This window comes from Terrapene carolina, unplaced genomic scaffold, assembly GCF_002925995.2.
Source record: "Terrapene carolina triunguis isolate 2854851 unplaced genomic scaffold, T_m_triunguis-2.0 Scaffold236, whole genome shotgun sequence".
Classification (NCBI taxonomy): Eukaryota; Metazoa; Chordata; order Testudines; family Emydidae; genus Terrapene; species Terrapene triunguis.
In genome coordinates, this window is record NW_020664587.1 from 11,252,117 (window position 1) to 11,270,658 (window position 18,542).

General features: G+C 51.1%; 2 protein-coding genes across 2 annotated transcripts; one reads left to right on the forward strand and one right to left on the reverse strand.

Moving 5' to 3' along the window:
* Positions 1-215: 215 nt before the first annotated feature.
* LOC112108391 (elongation factor 1-alpha 1-like) lies at positions 216-5,695 on the reverse strand. The gene is made up of 7 exons (XM_026657180.1): positions 5,548-5,695; positions 4,832-5,011; positions 4,441-4,737; positions 3,939-4,089; positions 3,598-3,854; positions 1,169-1,403; positions 216-337 (listed from the first exon to the last, which is right to left on the reverse strand). The coding sequence occupies exons 1-7, from the start codon at positions 5,689-5,691 to the stop codon at positions 216-218; spliced, it is 1,386 nt and encodes a 461-aa protein (XP_026512965.1). The 5' UTR covers positions 5,692-5,695.
* Positions 5,696-13,276: 7,581 nt separating this feature from the next.
* LOC112108418 (elongation factor 1-alpha, somatic form-like) lies at positions 13,277-16,695 on the forward strand. Its single transcript, XM_024202548.2, has 7 exons — positions 13,277-13,421; positions 13,839-14,018; positions 14,359-14,655; positions 15,137-15,287; positions 15,672-15,928; positions 16,031-16,265; positions 16,574-16,695. Exons 1-7 carry the CDS (start codon positions 13,278-13,280, stop codon positions 16,693-16,695), a joined length of 1,386 nt encoding a protein of 461 aa, XP_024058316.1. The 5' UTR covers position 13,277.
* The last annotated feature ends 1,847 nt before the right edge of the window (positions 16,696-18,542 follow it).

An 18,542-nucleotide genomic window follows, 5' to 3' on the forward strand; every position in this document is an offset into this window, starting at 1 on the left:
CAGAGGACGTGGTTACAGACAGACAAAGCCATGGTCATTTTTTAATGGGCAGTTTATTCAGTGAGGACAGTTAGAAAAGTTAAAGTGCAAGGGGTCAGGCAGACCCATCCCACCCATGGCTCTGCCAGTGCCATTTGCTGAGGCTCAGTGAGCTGTGCTGTACAAGTAAGTCCAGACGGTGATTTTGCCTGTTGGGTTTTGGTGCTGCCCAGTCTTCATTTCTTACTGGCCTTCACAGCTGATTTGGTGACTTTGGCAGCTGCACTGGCTTTCTTCTCTACCCCCTTGATCACACCCACAGCCACCGTCTGTCTCATGTCACGAACAGCAAAGCGACCTGCCAGAGGAGAGGAGCATTAAGTGGTTCTCTTTTGCCCATTGAGCCTATGGGGCTTTTTTCGCCACAGGTTGCCAACAATTCTTTACTCTAGCTCAGTGGCACTCAGCTCTGGGACAGGAATAGAAAGTTTTCCGCTACAGCAGGGCCTAGCCTAGCCTCTGATGATTTAGCCCTAGCTTGGGGGGCATATGCTAAGAACAGCCATACTGGGTCAGACCAAAGGTCCATCTAGATCAGAATCCTGTCTTCCGACAGTGGCCAATGCCAGGTGCCCCAGAGGGAATGAACAGAACAGGCAATCAAATGATCCATCCCGTCACCCATTCCCAGCTTCTGGCAAACAGAGGCTAGGGACACCATCCCTGCCAATATCATAGAGGATCAGTCCATCAATGGTTATCTAGTTCTTTTTTGAACTCTGTTATAGTCTTGGCCTTCACAACACCCTCTGGCAAAAGAGTTCCACAGGTTGACTGTGCGCTGTGTGTGGGGGGGTGGGGGGGGGGGAAAGAAATAAAAACCCACAAACACCACAATTGCTTTTTTGTTTTAACCTGCTGTCTATTAATTTCATTTGGTGACCCCCTAGTTCTTGTGTTATGCTGGTTTTCCCAACAGATTCCCATGAAGTCAGAGGCCAGCACTTTTACTGGCCGCTATTGTTCCCTGCAGAGCCAGGACCCAGGTCAGTTCAAGTAGATTAGACACTAGCAATAGTAAGTGCCCTGTGATCTAGATTGGTCATAGCAAGTTAGTTACCTGGTTCTAAGGCAGATGTACCAGTGCTAGAGGGCAGTACCTACTTTACCCCATCCATTATAGTCTTACCAAGAGGTGGGTACTCCGAGAAGCTCTCCACACACATGGGTTTGCCAGGAATCATCTGCACAATGGCAGCATCCCCAGACTTCAGTGCCTTGGGATTGTCCTCCAGCTTCTTGCCAGACCTGCGGTCGATCTTCTCCTTCAGCTCCGCAAACTTGCAGGCGATGTGAGCAGTGTGGCAATCCAGCACTGGGGAGTAGCCAGCGGCGATCTTGCCCGGGTGGTTCAGGATGATGACCTGCATGGGAGGAGATGGTTAGGAAGTCTGAATGAGCAGCAGAACATTCTCCTGCTTATTTGTTCTTGGGGAAGCCCTTAGATCCCGGCATAGCCCTCCCATCAGGATTAAGCTTTTTAGAAGCCATCTTAGAATCTGGTGTAGTTAAGTGACAGGACCAATTCACCTTGATTTTTGCAGGTCTAGTTCTGTTGGCACAGGCACCATCTAGCTTCCCAGGGCTGAGAAGAATAATATCCACATTGCCTAGTGGTAGCAAACTTGAACTGTGAGAAGCTTGGCCCTGTCCAGAAAGGTTACAATCCACCCCGTACAATTGGAGAGGAATAGATAAAAAGCTAATGCGGTCTTGGGATGCATTAGGCGAGGCATTTCCAGTAGAGATAAGGAAGTGTTAGTACCATTCTACAAGGCACTGGTGAGACCTCATCTGGAATACTGTGTGCAGTTCTGGTCTCCCATGTTTAAGAAGGATGAATTCAAACTAGAACAGGTACAGAGAAGGGCTACTAGGATGATCAGAGGAATGGAAAACCTGTCTTATGAAAGGAGACTCAAGGAGCTTGGCTTGTTTAGCCTAACCTAAAGAAGGCAGATTTTAATATAGATCTCATATCAGAGGGATAAATACGAGGGAGGGAGAGGAATTATTTAAGCTCAATACAAATGTGGATACAACAAATGGATATAAACTGGCCATCAGGAAGTTTTGACTTGAAATTAGATGAAGGTTTCAAACCACCAGAGGAGTGAAGTTCTGAACAGCCTTCCAAGGGAAGCTGTGGGGGCAAAAGACATATCTGGCTTCAAGTCTAAACTTGATAAGTTTATGGAGGGGATGGTACGATGGAATAGCCTAATTTGGGCAATTAATTGATTGAACTTTGTCTATTAGCTGTAAATATGCCCAGTGGCCTGTGATGGGATGGGATCTGAGTTACTACAGAGAATTCTTTCCTGGGTGTCTGGCTGGTGAGTCTTGCCCACATGCTCAGGGTTTAGCTGATCACCATATTTGGTGTCAGGAAGGAATTTTCCTCTAGGGCAGATTGGCAGAGGCCCTGGGGGGTGGGGGGGTTTGGCCTTCCTCTGCAGCATGGGGCACGGGTCACTTGCTGGAGGATTCTCTGCACCTTGAAGTCTTTAAACCATGATTTGAGGACTTCAGTAGCTCAGACATAGGTTAGGGGTTTGTTGCAGGCAGGGCTGGCTCCAGGCACCAGCCTGCCAAGCAGGTGCTTGGGGCAGCCACTCTGGAGAGGGGCGGCGGCATGTCCAGGTATTCGGCGGCAATTCGGCGGACGGTCCCTTCACTCCCACTCAGAGTGAAGGACCTCCCGCAGATCACGACTTTTTTTTTTTTTGGGCTGCTTGGGGCAGCCAAAACCCTGGAGCTGGCCCTGGTTGCAGGAGTGGGTGGGTGAGATTCTGTGTCCTGCGTTGTGCAGGAGATCAGATAGACGATCATATTGGTCCCTTCTGACCTTAAAGTCTATGGGTCATACAGTAACCGTTCTTAACATGACCAGCTGTCACAGCAGGCCTTTTCCGGGTGTTTCTCTCAAAGCAATCTGTTTGTTAGGGGTAGCCACCATGCAGAGAACAGTGTTAGAGGGAGAGCAGTTGCCAGTAATAGCTCTAGCTAACTTCAGATGGTTCTTGGACTATTTTTAGCAGCTACAGGTAGAAAGCCATTGTTCAGAAGCCTCCTGCCATGAAGGTGTGCTGGCACTACAAGACTAATGGCACCAATGATATAGTGGCAAAATGGATATGGGGTGGGAAGGAGGAGGAGAGCTAGTGGTTACTGGTGCAAGGCCCTGCAGGGCACGGTGGAAGAGAATAAACTTAGGGGCAAGAGACACACAAAACCAAACCACCCACCCTCCCTTTTCAGTTCACAGGAAAAGGGGGCAGGGGGATTAGCCCCAGACTTGCTAATTTGACCCAAGGGCATAGCACCAATTACTCTTGTGCCGGCTGGGAGAGCAGTTTGTCCTCTCTTCCACTCAGCTGCCATGGCAGACACCTCCATGCGAATCGAGTGGCTGAAGCAATTGTACAGGCATATGGTAGCCTTGGAAACCGCAGTGCTTCTTTGCAGACTGGCCTAGCATGAGGTACAGCCTCCTACGGCCTTCCACCCAGGACTGACTCCAAATCACTTAAGTCCTGTTGTTTTCACATCCCTGACCTGAGAGGTGAAGCTGCCAGCCTCCATGGGAGGGTCGTTCTTGCTGTCTCCGGCCACGTTCCCACGCCGGATGTCTTTCACAGACACGTTCTTCACATTGAACCCAATGTTGTCACCCGGCAGCGCCTCTGCCAGAGCCTCATGGTGCATTTCCACCGACTTCACCTCCGTGGTAATGTTGGTGGGGGCAAAAGTCACAACCATGCCGGCCTTCATGAAGCCAGTCTCCACGCGGCCCACTGGGACTGTTCCGATGCCTGGGGAACAGAGACAGTGGCATCAGTTGGGTGGCCTAGACAAGGAGCTACCATGCCCAGTGAGCGCCTCCCTCCCACACTCACCACCAATCTTGTAGACATCCTGCAGGGGCAGACGGAGTGGCTTGTTAATTGGGCGGGAAGGAGGGATAATGGAATCGAGAGCTTCCATGAGAGTGGTGCCTGCAGCATTCCCATCCTTCCTAGTGATCTTCCACCCTTTGAACCAAGGCATCTACAACAGACAGGAGGCAAGACTGAAGCTAGGCAGGGCCTGAGAGTGCCAGGTGTCTCCTAGGAGGTATTTGTGCCCACCCTGCTCTAAACTGCCTCTCCCGGTGGGGGGGGGGGGGGGGGGAAGAGAAGAGAAAGTCTGGAAGTTCATATTGAATGTACCCTGAAGAAATAAAGCTATGTGAGCCCCCAGATCCCAACCATGCTCCACTTAGATCCCTGGCTGAAAGTGGGGTTCCCCCATCCATTCTCCCATGCCTATAGATTCGGTGCAGCTTCCCCAGCCCCTCATTCCATCCTGGCACTCAGATCTGGCCTCCATGAGGCATGCAGAAACAGGGATGCTACTCACATTGGCGCTGGCCTCCAGCATGTTGTCCCCATGCCAGCCAGAGATGGGCACGAATGCCACAGACGCTGGGTTGTAGCCAATCTTCTTGATGTAGGCACCCACTTCCTTGGTGATCTCCTGGTAGCGCTTGCCACTGTAAGGGGGCTCTGTGGAGTCCATCTTGTTCACCCCAATGATGAGCTGCTTCACCCCCAGCGTGTAGGCCAGCAGGGCATGCTCCCGGGTCTGCCCATTCTTAGAGATGCCAGCTTCAAACTCTCCCACACCAGCTGCCACAATCAGCACCGCACAGTCAGCCTGGGGTAGGGAGGGGATACAGTATAAGAGCATGCCACAGATCTAGCTGCTTAGGCACCTCATCACCTTCAGCCCGAGTAGGGCCAGTCCGTACCTGAGAGGTGCCGGTGATCATGTTCTTGATGAAGTCTCTGTGGCCAGGGGCATCGATGATGGTGATGTAGTACTTGGTGGTCTCGAACTTCCACAGGGAGATGTCAATGGTGATTCCACGCTCCCGCTCGGCCTTCAGCTTATCCAGCACCCAGGCGTATTTGAAGGATCCCTTACCTATCTGTGAGGGAGGGGGCACCAGTTACACTAGGTGGTTAGGGGTGGACACAAGTAGTCACTAGGGAACAGCTCCCATCTCCCCCTCAACATAAGATTGCTTTAACTGGGGTGCTGTTTACAAGTGGGATTCCAGTGGGTTTTAGAACGGCCATTAACAAACAATTGGCATCAGACCCCTCCCCAGTCTACAGTCAATGATTCCATTGATAGTTATAGAATTTGGTGGCAGGGGCCTTGCAAAAGGGAATGTTAGAGACACATTTACCCTAAGTGTGTCTCTATCAGAATAGTTACACTGGTGCAAGCTTCCTTAGTGTAGACAGGGCCTTGGAGCGGCAGATGTGCTAGTGCACCCCAAACACATGGCACCCCTCCCCCCCCCCCCCATCCCCAAACTCAGAGGTTTAGATTTCATGGCGTTAAGAGTCACAACTTATGCAGTAACCGAGCCACACATCTGACAGCAACTCCACACAACCCCATAGTGTGAGTTAAAGGCACTCCTGAGCCAGTCTGCTTGGCACCATTGTCCCCAACCTCAGCCGCCTCCTTCTCGAACTTCTCAATGGTTCTCTTGTCGATGCCCCCGCACTTGTAGATGAGGTGCCCGGTGGTGGTGGATTTCCCAGAGTCCACATGGCCGATCACCACGATGTTGATGTGGGTTTTCTCTTTCCCCATGGTGCTGGTTTCTATGACAGAGAGGGCTTTAGACAGGCTCCCTGCCCCCACACAGCCCCTCTCCCCCCAGGACCATGCTCAGCTCTGTCCCACCCAGAGCTACCTCAAGCTAGTAAGGATGTAGGTTTATTGCCAAGTACAGGTTTTATTGGGGACCAGGTTTCTAAATGAACAGGGAAGGTAGAGTGAGCAGAGTTGCTTGGAGGTCACTGGTTCCCACAAACATAGGTACCAGAGGCAATTAGGCTAGGAGAGTTTTTGGTCACTGACCAGGCTGCCTGAGCATTAGCATTGTTAGCTACAAGACAGCTCCTGGAGGACGTTTTATCACACACATACACACACCCAGCAGTAGGGTGACCAGACAGCAAGTGTGAAAAAATCAGGACAGAGTGGGTGTGTGTGTGTGTGTGGGGGGGGGCCATAATAGAAGCCTATATAAGAAAAAGACCCCAAAATCAGGACTGTCCCTATAAAATCAGAACATCTGGTCACCCTACCCAGCAGCAACCAGGCCCTCTGAACTGCTGCCAAGTAGCCAGCCCAGAATGCCATCTAGCAAGTGATCATGCAAGAACCATAGCCTCCTGTGACTGCCCTTCAGCCCAATTCGCAGCACCTGCATCATTGTAGGAGGGCCCCTGGCTGAGCTCTGGGCTGTGCCAGTACAGGAGAGCTAAGAGGGGAGGGGTGAAGGGAACAGCTGTAGTCCCTCACTCAGGATGTCAGTGAGCAGGTGTCAGGCCACAATTAGCCTGTTCCTAGCCCAGACTGACTAGTAGGTCTGGGAAGAAAGCACCCTCCTGCCAGAGGCATCGTAGCAGGTACTTCCCCCTCCCCACCCATGGGAGGGTGGAAATCTCCCATCTCTAGCCCATGGAGGAGGGAAAAGCCCAGGGGAGCTCGGAACTGGACACAGACAAGCCCAGCTATGAACCCCCCGCCCAAGCACAGCAGAGACACAAACCCTACAGGGCTGATACTTACCTGGGTCACAGCCCAGGGAGAACAGCAGCTATGCTACTCAGGCCGCCCCTCCCAGTCCATTTAAACCTGGCCCGGGAGCGGGTACCAACCTGACCACGCCCCTTCCGAATGCCCAGCACCAATCATTGACTCCGGGCTGGTTAGCTACGCCCCCTTGGAGCCACATGGAGAGAAACACGTGGAAGGGATAAACAAGGCAGAGTAAGTCCCTCCCTTCACCTACTGTCAGGGCTAGGGAGCCAGCAGGGGGCCCCGGGTCTGGGGAGGGGCTGAGAGGTGAATAAACGATCAGCAGAGGGATAAATACCAATTAAAGGAGATAAAGGCTAATGGGAGCACAGTCAGGGCTGAAATCAACAGAGCCTGACTCATCTGTAAAGCCAGAGAAAGATACATAATGGGGTCTAATCAATATAGGGTAATAAAGAGAGAGGATGAGAAAATGAGGAAGAATAGTAAATAGCTATGGTTATATAAATAAATACAACCAGAATAATAACAGGCCATTAAGGACTCAGATGGGTGAAGAAATCAACAGAGATAAATCAATAGAGAAAGAAGGAGAAATAATGGGGTGTAATAAATAGCTTCAGACCCTGATCCTGCAAACTCATCCATGCATCCCAGAGGGCTCCATTGACTTTATTGGGTCTTCACAGGGGCCTGCCTATGCAGAGGGCCCCCCTATTTCAGTTCTTACTTATTTGAGAAGCCCCGTGAACCTGATTCTGAAAGCTGTTCCCTAGGGGTGCTGGAGTGTCTGCTTGCATGGAGCAGCTTGCAGGGTCAAGGCCAGTGGGCTTCTTGTGAATAAGGGCTGCAGGACTGGGCCCTTTGAGTTCAGGCCAGGGATTCTTTGTAGTGGCTTGGCATGTCTTTCCCATTCTACATATGCAAAGATCTATAAGTAGTTAGCCATGATCATAAATAAACTCAGACTAATAAAGGCTATAGAATAACAATAAACACAGACACACCTAGGCTCAGATTCACAAAGGTATTTAGGTGCCTCATTCCTAATAGCCATGAGCCATCTAAATACCTTTGAGGATCTGGGCCCTAACTCGCTGAGCTTTGTACTGCATGAGCATCACTACTAACACAGCCAGCTGCTGTTCCATGGGGTCCTCAGTTCTCCAGGGCCCTCAGTGGAGGTAGTGTAGTTTTCATGATCTTGGCAGGAAGTACGAAGGCCTCTGCTTCATGTAGGACCCAGTGTGATCTGAGGCTAGCTGTGAAAGAGACAGATACAGGGAAATTAAGTTTAGTCCCTTAGCACTCATTGTGTTAGGCAGACACTTTTTCATAGTCATTGGCAGACACATAACACTGAAATCAGTTGCCAAGCAGTGTTAGGAAACATACCATAGTGTTACTCCAGAGAACAGGCTTGCTTTATTACTGACCACTTATAACTGGCTCCAGAGGTGCTATTAGCTTGCAGCTATTTCCCCTTTGGCTAGACTTGTCACAGATTTTATACCAGCTCAGCAGAGAGGTGTGTGCTCTGTATATTGATAGGAAACCTTCTATGAACACAGAGGTGCCGGTGTTCCAGTAGGGGGTGCTCTTCCCTTTAAGAAAGTACTAAAACAATCGCTAAATTGCCATCGTTTGAATGAGACGTTAAACAAGTGGGGGCAAATGCTAGATATATTGCCACTTACAGTGCCTCATTTTGGCCTGGGTGGTTGTGAGTTTGGGAGAAGTGATCCCATATGGAAAGAAAGAGAATGAGGGGCCTGGTTGGACAAGTCACCGCTTCTCTGTGCCTCGGTTTCCCCATCTGTAACACTGGAATAAAGATATTGACCACCTTTTTAAAGTGCTTTGAGATCTATGGATGAAAACTTTCCCCCATTTTTAACCCTGGTGTCCTGGCCAACTTCCAGTGTGGGTAAATATACGCTCAACTCTCCTGCCAGTTTCAGATAGAAACTTACTTTCCTAGCACATGGCACTTTCTGTAGACTATACAGCAGCAATTAGCCAATACATGGAGAAATACCAATATCTCATTAGAAGATGGCTGGGAATGGGCAACAGGGGATAGATCACTTGCTGATTACCTGTTCTGTTCATTCCCTCTGGGGCACCTGCCATTGGCCAATGTCGGAAGACAGGATACTGGGCTAGATGGACCTTTAGTCTGACCCAGTCTGGCCTTTCTTATGTTCTTATGATTTTGCTAAGATGCTTGACATAAAAATGCCTTTGCCCACCCCTGTCCTGGCCTCACTAACACCAGCTTGGCCACCCACAGGTCAAAACTGGAGCCACTGTGAGCAATACCAGGGGGTTGATTGCGGCACAGGGCTCTTTCCCTGTAGGTTGATGGTGTGACTCCAGCATTCCAGTAGTTCCTGAATTTTGTTACCATGGCCATTCAGTGGCTCATGTCAGACAAGTGGCTAGCTCCAGCCCCAGTGGTCAGGTGTTGTTCAAGATGGGACCAAATCCCAATGTTTTATCTCTGCGATGGGCAGAACCAGTGCTCTGGAGCCAAATACTCATAAATCTGGGCCTGTAGCCAAGTGCCGTGAGGTTCAGATTTGGCCCATTATACAGAGATATTCTAGCAGCAATCTGAGCCTAGATCCAAGTCGGTATCAGGAGGCTGCTCCCAGGCCTAACTCAACAAACAGAGTGACCCCCGAATGTGGAGAAGGCACCGTCCTCTTTAGCAGCGCTGCAGGGGGAATCCCAAAGCCTGGAGTTGCTGGGGGAAGATTATTCTCTTCCCTACATCTCATACACACACACACACACACACACACACACACACACTTGCTCTGGCAATTGCTGTACATCAGAGAGAGACATTGCAGGGGGGCTCCAGTGGTCTGCTTGAGAGAGACAGGGGAGAGTGGTTGCTAGTGGCAGTGGGGAAGCAAGAGAAGGGCTGATAAACTCTCTAATCGCATCAAAGGGGGAGAGCAGCTTTAAATAGAGCCCATTCCTTGCTCAGGTGTGTTAAATGGGGCCTTTTCACAACCCTGCACGCTCCCCTCCCCACCACTCATGAACAAAGCCTTGTTAAAATGAACCAGCCCCTGCCCACAGTCACTTTGCAGGCACTCCCTGGCCAAGGAAGTGCTGTGGCTTTTAACCCCTTGGGTCATAAACCTGAAGCCGTTTAAATGAGATCTCCAAGCGTCACTGAGCAACATCCATATGACGTGAATTCACTCCAATGTCTATTCCAGCGCCATCAACCACAGTGCACAGCCCCCCTGCCATTCTCCTCTCGGAGGTGTATTGGTGGGTGTGAGGAGTCATCTCTTCAGATCACCCAACCCCACTCTTTGATTTGAAAGTGAAGGCAGAGCTGGGGCCAGAAGTGCAGCCCTCTGGAACCAGTGGCAAGACAGCTGAACTGTGCTGTTGCACAGGGCCCACTGCATCCAAGGAGACACACGGCCAGCCCACATTGCCACTGACAGCGGGGGAAGTGAGGGGCCAGGTCAGAGATGGGGAGGAGACTGACTAGGGCCCTGCATGTATCCTTTACCATATACCCCTGTAAAAATTAGGAGCAGAGATTGAAGTCCTGTTTATCTCCAGCACAGGCAGAACAACGGCCAGGCAAGCTTCCCCACACTTCAGGCTTGGCCTCTAGCCATTTATATTAGGCACTTGTATGGCTCCCATTTTTGTAGTATCTGAGAACTGCTGTCATGCCATTGTACAGGCGGGGAACTGAGGCAGCGAGAAACGACGTGACTTGCCCAAGGTCACACAGGAGTTCTGTGGCAGAGCAGGGTCTGGCGAATCCCAGGCACCCGATCATCTTTTCCTCTCCATGGCCCATTCAGTCGTTGGCCACTCGGAAGAGGGAGGAGGCGAACTGCGATACGGGTCCCTGTCTGCTGAGAAATGTACCGAGACCCCCGGACAGCACATTTCACAGAACCCATTCTACAGTCACTGTACAGCCACAAAGCTTATGGCTGCCACTGCCCTGAGCCAGACTCAAACCACTGACCCAAAGGTTAGGTCCCACCCAGCTGGGATCTGAGATACTGTAAGGCAAAAAGAGGGCGTGTGTGCAGAGGGGGGACTCGGAGCAGGGGGGAGTGGGGGAGACTGGCTAGGTAGCCTGTTAATAGCGTAAACAATGGAGCAACAGTGGTTTAATATTGGCTAGGGAACACCCCCCCCCCCCCCGCCCAAAACTAGGGCTTTGCTGTCCCCTGGGGAGGGGCAAGGGGCAGTGCCGTGCTGAAATCCCCAAAATCAAATCGCTCATGGAACAGCCAGGCACTTACAGCTTTGCACCTTGCAGCCTTTCCATAGAAAAATGCATTAGGCAGGAATGTACTCACCCTGGAGCTGCACATTAGCTAGGTGACCAGCAGGGAAGGAGTTAACTCCGCTGCCACTTCTGGATGATGCTATTTAGGTGAGAAAGTTCATACCCAGTTGAGGTGAATGGGGCATTTCACACTTCTCTGAGTGTCTTCCAAGACCTCTGGCTCAATCACAGGCTGAAGGGACCTTTGTTTTCTTTGTTTAATTTGAAACTTGGATTCTCCAGAAAACATTTGGGGGGAGAAGACCCCAAAACTCCACGTGGAGATCCTGAAGCCTTAGGTTGTGGGGCGATCCTAGACACGCATATTCCAGCATCTGCTCATTTCCAGCCCCTGAGCCAGCCTTTTCTCTCACTCCCCACTGTAGCTCTGGGAATAAAACAAATCTAAAAAGGAAACTAGGCTGAAGAAATGAAATAAAATGCCTCTTTCTTGCCGTTAATTCTTCCAGAGGCACAATGTACTGGGTGGGAGGGGAAAGGAATCTCTTCTGAAAAGTGTCAGTGTTCGGAGATTTTACTCTTGGTTTAGTCTGGTTGATTTTTTTGACACGCTCGCCCAGTGTTCTGGGCTCATTCGCATGTGGGGCAATATGTTTAAGCCTGAATTCCTCAAGGTCAGAGTCACTGAGTACCAACAGCCCCCCCAGTACACAATGGAGACAGGGTTGCCTAGTGGATACTGACTGTTACACTAGCCTGTTGGGTGACCTTAGACAAGTCATTACCTTGCATTGGGCCTCAGTTTCCCCACCTGTAATTGGGGGGAGGTAATGGTACTGATCTCCTTTGCAAAGTGCTTTGAGATCTATGGATGAAACGTGCTATAAGAACTAGATATTAATTACTATTATTTACCAGAGCTTTGAGTGCCCAGATCTCTGAAAATCAGGCCAATATAATCAGGTGCCTAAATACAGACTATGTTGCCTAAGAGGCGGAACCGCGGTTTGTAAACGTTGCCTCCTTGTAAAGTAGCAATTAGGTAGTGGGATCAATGTCCAAGGTGCAGGCCCCATTCCTGATCCCATGAGATCAACAGGAATTTTGCCATTGACTTTAACAGAAGCAGGCTCATCCTGATGGCCTTGACTGTACCCAGTATAGTGAGGAAACCAACCAAGCCTGAACTAACCAGATATTCCAGCCCACCTAACATTCAGAAAGGGATTGATGTACAAACTTCACATCTAGGCCCAATTCTGAACTTCCTCACGCTTAAGGGCTATTGGCTTCTGGACTTTTGGTTCCAGCTTGTTGCAGAGATTGCAATACATTTGTATTTGAATATCCCTAAAATACAGGGGAATTAGCTGTGGGATTTCAGCTCAGGCCTATCTCTTTCTTTCATATTCTTTCCATGATTTCCTATCACTCAAGTAAATGTTTCCCATCGACAGAGAGGTATTTTTTCTTGGGTTTGTTTCTACTAATGTGATTGTGTTTTAATACCCCTGGCCCAGATCTTTCAAGGCATTTAAATCCCTATCTCCCATTGAGCTCAATGGAGACCCTGGGCCTCTGTCTTTCCATGGGAGCAGGGAGTGCAGGTACAGAGACCTGGATCCCTCTGGAGGATGGAGTTCAAATATGAATTTGATCATAAGTTACTTATGGTGTGAACACTGCTCCATGGCCAGGAGAGGGAAAGAAGCCAACCCCAAACCGCACAATAGAGCCAGGACTGGCTGTTGTGTTCAGCATTTGAATCCAGGCTTAGCACAGAAGGGGTCCTGGGGGTGAGGAGGGGCACAGCCGTGCATGTGGAAGCCCAAGGCTACAAAAAGCAGGGTCCAGGGCAGGTCTGGTCTGTGAAACTGGGAGGCATTAGCAAAGCCCAGGAGTGAACAGCAAGGGCAGGGGTCCTGCAAGTGGAGAGGAGTGTGCACCAGCAGAGCAGAGCCATGGGGAGCGGGAACTGGGCCAGCACTGGACTTGCAGCTGCTGGTGGGGGGTCATGAGTGGGGGAGCATTGGCAGAGCTGTGAGTGGGGCGCACAGTCCGCACTGCTCTAAGGCAGGTCGCTAGGGGGTGGGCTGAGAGCGATCGCTCGATCCGAATTGGCTGGTGTGAATGAAGCGGGAGGGCTGGGCTCCGGTTCTGGCCCGGGGGATCGGAGCCCCTAACAATGTGTCTGGCTGCAGGGCGTGCTCTGCTGTGTTTGCCCCCCTGTGACGCTGGCTTGTTACTCCGGAGTCACACGGGAGCGGCTCAGCGTGAATCGGTCTGCGGTAACTCTGCCCCGGGGGTCTGTCCTGCAGGTCCCGCTCGCGCTCCCACCGGCACCATGGGCAAGGAGAAAACCCACATCAACATCGTGGTGATCGGCCACGTGGACTCGGGGAAATCCACCACCACCGGGCACCTCATCTACAAGTGCGGGGGCATCGACAAGCGAACCATCGAGAAGTTCGAGAAGGAGGCGGCCGAGGTGGGGGCATTTCTGACTCACCTGCACCCCCCCCCCATGACCCCAGCGGCCTCTAGGGCCCCCTTGACCTCCCCAAAGGTGTTGGGCCCTGTGGGGGTTGGGGAATCGGGCCCTTTCCCAGGCTGCAGTGTAACCCTTTAATGCTAGGAGCTTACAATGGGGTGGGGGGTAAACACTGCCCCATGCCTGCCCCCCACCTACCCTAGAGCAGGGACCATTCGCCGACCTCTGGGTTCCCTGTACCGTGAATAGGCACCGCTGGGGCAGGCGTCTCCTTCCAGGAATCTGCTTCAAATATTCTCACCCCCCTCCTGCATTTCATGCCCAGCTGGGAGGGATTCTCCCTGGCTTGTGCCTGTTTCTCCAATGGCAGTGGGCCTGCACCGCTCTAACTGGTGTCCGTCTCCTTCCACGCAGATGGGGAAGGGCTCCTTCAAATACGCCTGGGTGCTGGATAAGCTGAAGGCTGAGCGGGAGCGTGGGATCACCATCGACATCTCCCTGTGGAAGTTCGAGACCACCAAGTACTACATCACCATTATCGATGCCCCTGGCCACCGAGACTTCATCAAGAACATGATCACCGGCACCTCGCAGGTACGGGCTGGGGCAGGCAAACCCCTGTGAAGAGTTTGATTATACTGGGTTTGCGGCTATGCTTTGTGGCATCCCAATAAAGCCATAATTTAACTGCAAACTAGTCTTGTGACCTTAGCATTGCAAGGAATAACATTGCCACTAGATGCATTGGGCTGTAGGTGTGGCCTATATAGGGAAGGGCTGCTAGTCCCTCCTGAGGGAAACTGGGTCTTTTTTGGGGGGGAGTGGGGAGGGGAGAGGATCTCCTTTGTCTGTAGGGTACCTAGGTCTGTCACATCCCTACTGGTCCCCTCGTTCCCAGTATGAACTTGTTCTCATGGCTCATTTCCCTCTCCAGGCTGACTGTGCGGTGCTGATTGTGGCGGCCGGTGTGGGAGAGTTTGAAGCTGGCATCTCTAAGAACGGGCAGACCCGGGAGCATGCCCTGCTGGCCTACACGCTGGGGGTGAAGCAGCTCATTGTTGGGGTGAACAAGATGGACTCCACGGAACCCCCTTACAGCGGCAAGCGCTACCAGGAGATCACCAAGGAAGTGAGCACCTACATCAAGAAGATCGGCTACAACCCAGCCTCTGTGGCATTCGTGCCCATCTCTGGCTGGCATGGGGACAACATGCTGGAGGCCAGCGCCAATGTGAGTAGCCTGCCTGTTTCTACATGGCCCCTCTAGTAGGGAGGTGTGGAGACTTCTGGGGGGATGGGGCGGGCATTGGCTTACCGCTGGCGAGAGTGGGTGGTTTGTAAACTGAAATGAGTTCAGCTTAAAGTTACTACTGCTGGGCTCCGGGCTGCAGTAAGACACTGGCCCTCTGAGCTTCTCTAAATTGGACTGTCATTATCTCACTGCCTTGAGCTAGGATTTCACTTAAAAGTGCAGGCCCCCTACATGGCTTGAAGGAGGCTAAGCTTAGATTTGTTTCTTCTTCATTCCCACACATCTCAAGGAATACACCTCTGCTTAGTTTAAACTTTTTTGGGGGGAGGAAAGAGAATCTGTAGGAACTGGAGTACTTGGGACCTGTTGCCAAGTTCACCCAAGCTCTGCAGGTGAATTGTGAGCTGTCAATTACAATAATCTCCTCTTCCCCCCCCCCCCCCCCATACATACCTTGCAGATGCCTTGGTTCAAAGGCTGGAGCATTACGAGAAAGGAAGGCAACGTTTCTGGTACAACACTGCTGGAAGCCCTGGATTCCATTATCCCTCCTTCCCGCCCCATCAACAAACCCCTCCGCCTGCCCCTGCAGGATGTCTACAAGATCGGCGGTGAGTGGCGGGGGGAGTGGGTGGGGGGGTGGGGAGCGTTTTCCAGCAGGGCTGGGACAATAGAACTCTCCCCAAAAAGGAACATAAAATGGTGGCTGCCATTTTAGGTGATGTAATTCCACCTAAACTGCAGCTCACGTGGACCGGGACACCTCCCTACTGAATGTCTGGGATGGAGACTCAGTCACACCCTCTTGGCAATGCTGGGCTGACAAGATTGCTGTATTTCCCCTTAATGGCCAAAAGGCTGAATAGGACCTCTGGACAGAGGATGCTGAAGCAGAGCTGGTGATCTCTGCTTGTTGCATCTCCAATTCCTTCCTCTCCCCAAGTAACCTTGTTCTAGCTCATTAACACCAAACTGACCAGTACGTGTCTCTCCAGGTATCGGAACGGTCCCAGTGGGCCGCGTGGAGACTGGCTTCATGAAGGCTGGCATGGTTGTGACTTTTGCCCCTGCCAACGTCACCACGGAGGTGAAGTCAGTAGAAATGCACCACGAGGCTCTGGCAGAGGCGCTGCCGGGTGACAACGTTGGGTTCAACGTGAAGAACGTGTCTGTGAAAGACATCCGGCGTGGGAACGTGGCCGGAGACAGCAAGAACGACCCTCCCATGGAGGCCGGCAGCTTCACCTCTCAGGTTAGTGATTAGGGATCTGTAAAGTCCCTATTGCTGCCCACCAGTCTCCTTGAAATGTGATTTTTGAATCTTCCCCGCCCCCCCCTCCTTCTTTCTCTGCAGGTCATCATCCTGAACCACCCTGGCCAGATCGCCGCTGGCTACTCCCCAGTGCTGGATTGCCACACTGCTCACATCGCCTGCAAGTTTGCGGAGCTGAAGGAGAAGATCGACCGCAGGTCTGGCAAGAAGCTGGAGGACAATCCCAAGGCACTGAAGTCTGGGGATGCTGCCATTGTGCAGATGATTCCTGGCAAACCCATGTGTGTGGAGAGCTTCTCGGAGTACCCACCTCTTGGTAAGATTTCATATTCCTTGTATTGGTCCAAGTCTGGCTCTTGATGAGTGTCTGTCTGAACATGTCCTAACACTGCAACTCTGTTTTAAGAAGACTAATGCTAGGATTCAGCTTTTAGATAGCTGCTCTCCATAGCAACGGAGGTAAACTTATACCTACCCCTTCACTGGCTTGAGTAATAAAATGCTTCTGCAAGGCATTATTCCACAAACCAAACTCCAGTCACTAGCATAGAAACTCCTCCCAATATCCGGGAAGTCTCCTACTCTGTCCTTGTCTTGGTCTAACTGGTGTTCCTTCTCCGGCAGGTCGCTTTGCTGTTCGTGACATGAGGCAGACGGTGGCTGTGGGGGTGATCAAGGCTGTTGAGAAGAAGGTTGGTGGAACTGCCAAGGTCACCAAGTCGGCAGTGAAGGCCAGTAAGAAGTGAATTCTCCTCCAACGTCGTCACGTGCCAGCGTGCTCAGAGGCACCAACAGTGGGTGCCCAGCCCCCCACAATCACAGATCAATGTCTGGACTCACTTATCCAGGACTGGCTCCTGAGCGGTAAAACACACTGGAAGAGCTTCCGAAGGAAAGGAAGCTGATAGGACTCTTTTTCTCTTGTTTATTGGGCTGCATGTGTGGGGTTTTTTTTCCCTTGACTTGCTCACTGGTGGTGTGAATAAATGAGGATTTCTGCTTCAGTGGTTTGGTCTAATTCAGCTGGGAGTCGCTCTCTGCATGCAGAGTGTAATGTAAGGAGTAAGCACTATGCTTGTCTTCAAAGCAGCCTACCAATCTGGTTCTTATGTCGACCAGATGTCTGACAACCAACGGCCAGGGCTGCTTTGCAGTCTAATCTGTTCTAGTCCATGGTAAAGATTCAACACAATTCACAACCTCTTAAGCTAAGTTCCAGTCTCCCTGCTTGTCAACACCCTGGGACTGACTGTCTACTATGTTTGATCACTAACTGGCCCAGGAGGGCCCCATTCTTGATTAGCCCTTAGCCACTCTTCTAATAAATGTTAAAGATGTAAGGCTAAACTGACAGAGTGGGTGGCAGATGTCAAAACTCTTCAGCGAGATGCTAAGTGTGCCTGTTAGTTCTCTTAGAACTAAGCTGTTTCTCCAACTCATACCTATTCCATAGCCTCTCAAGCATTATAAAAGCGCCTCTAACTTCCACAGAGAAATGAATCACGGGTAAGGCGTGGCATCAGTCTACAGCAGTGACCAAGACTGAGCCTCTCTGAAAAGAGGGAGGCAGAGTTTACATGGTTACAACCTCAAAGGAAAGAGGTTAGTCTATTATGAAGGAAAGAGTAAAGTTTTAGTGACTTACTCAGGAAACCTAAGCTGCCCCACTCTCTGTGAGTGAGTTATACTAACGGGTATAGAGTTAAATAGCTCTATAAAAAAATACTCACGCTTCAACTATGATTGCTAGTGGGGTCAGGCCTAACACAATGAGTGGCGAATGCAGTGCTGTCTGCTACCTAAAGTTTCTAGACCTGCTGTTCCAAGAAGGGAGTTGGTAGAGGGCTGGGATACATACGCTCTTAGCTTCCCTTGAGGAATGCCAGTCAATTTATTGGCATGGCAAGGCATTGGCAGCTCCTCCAATAATGCTGCGGGTCAGTGGGGTGTGCTTTGAACATAAACTTTTGGGCTAAGATCATCAAAAGTGACTGTGGAGGCCTCTGTCTTCTGAGTGCTCAAGTCGGCTCAAGTCAAAGGGGACGGACTTTCAGAAAGTGCTGAAAATCTGGCTTCTTTCCTGTGCCTCGAGTAGGACATGCAGCCTCTGGAGTCACTTGAAAAATCTTGGCCCTGGGCTTTACTCTGTTCCCAGCTAAAAGTCCACACGTACTAGGGCACCACTGAGAGGTTATTCCTCACTGGAGGGCTAACTGGCCAGCTGACCATTTCTGTGGCAGTAGAGGGGCTAGACAAGCAGTGGGGCTCAGGGGACAGTTAATTTTAAGCACTGGGCTTCAAATAGTGCAGCGCTGCAGGTATTTGTGATTTTCACCCCATTAAGCTGGACAGGGCCCTCTCAGAGCCGAGTGCCTGGATAACTGCCATCCCTCCTCTTTCTAAAACTTAATTTCTCACAGCGGGGGAGGAGCAATTGGGTTAAGAATCCCCCCTGCCCCCAACCAGAGGCCATTTGCCTTCTTCCAGCACCCATGACTCTGGTAGGACCATTGCCAGTCTCACAGCGGTTACAGGGTATAATCGTCACACCTTTCCCTTAGGGGCCTGGGTTCTCAACCTGGGGGTGATGAGC

Bases quoted from the DNA above. Each gene is read 5' to 3' on its own strand.
- LOC112108418 (XM_024202548.2), top strand. From the start codon at position 13,278: ATGGGCAAGGAGAAAACCCACATCAACATCGTGGTGATCGGCCACGTG. The intron at 15,288-15,671 runs GTGAGTGGCGGG...GTGTCTCTCCAG, and splicing joins GGATGTCTACAAGATCGGCG to GTATCGGAACGGTCCCAGTG. The intron at 16,266-16,573 runs GTAAGATTTCAT...CTTCTCCGGCAG, and splicing joins CTCGGAGTACCCACCTCTTG to GTCGCTTTGCTGTTCGTGAC.
- LOC112108391 (XM_026657180.1), bottom strand. From the start codon at position 5,691: ATGGGGAAAGAGAAAACCCACATCAACATCGTGGTGATCGGCCATGTG. The intron at 4,090-4,440 runs GTGAGTAGCATC...TGTCTGTTGTAG, and splicing joins TGCTGGAGGCCAGCGCCAAT to ATGCCTTGGTTCAAAGGGTG. The intron at 3,855-3,938 runs GTGAGTGTGGGA...TCTGTTCCCCAG, and splicing joins GGATGTCTACAAGATTGGTG to GCATCGGAACAGTCCCAGTG.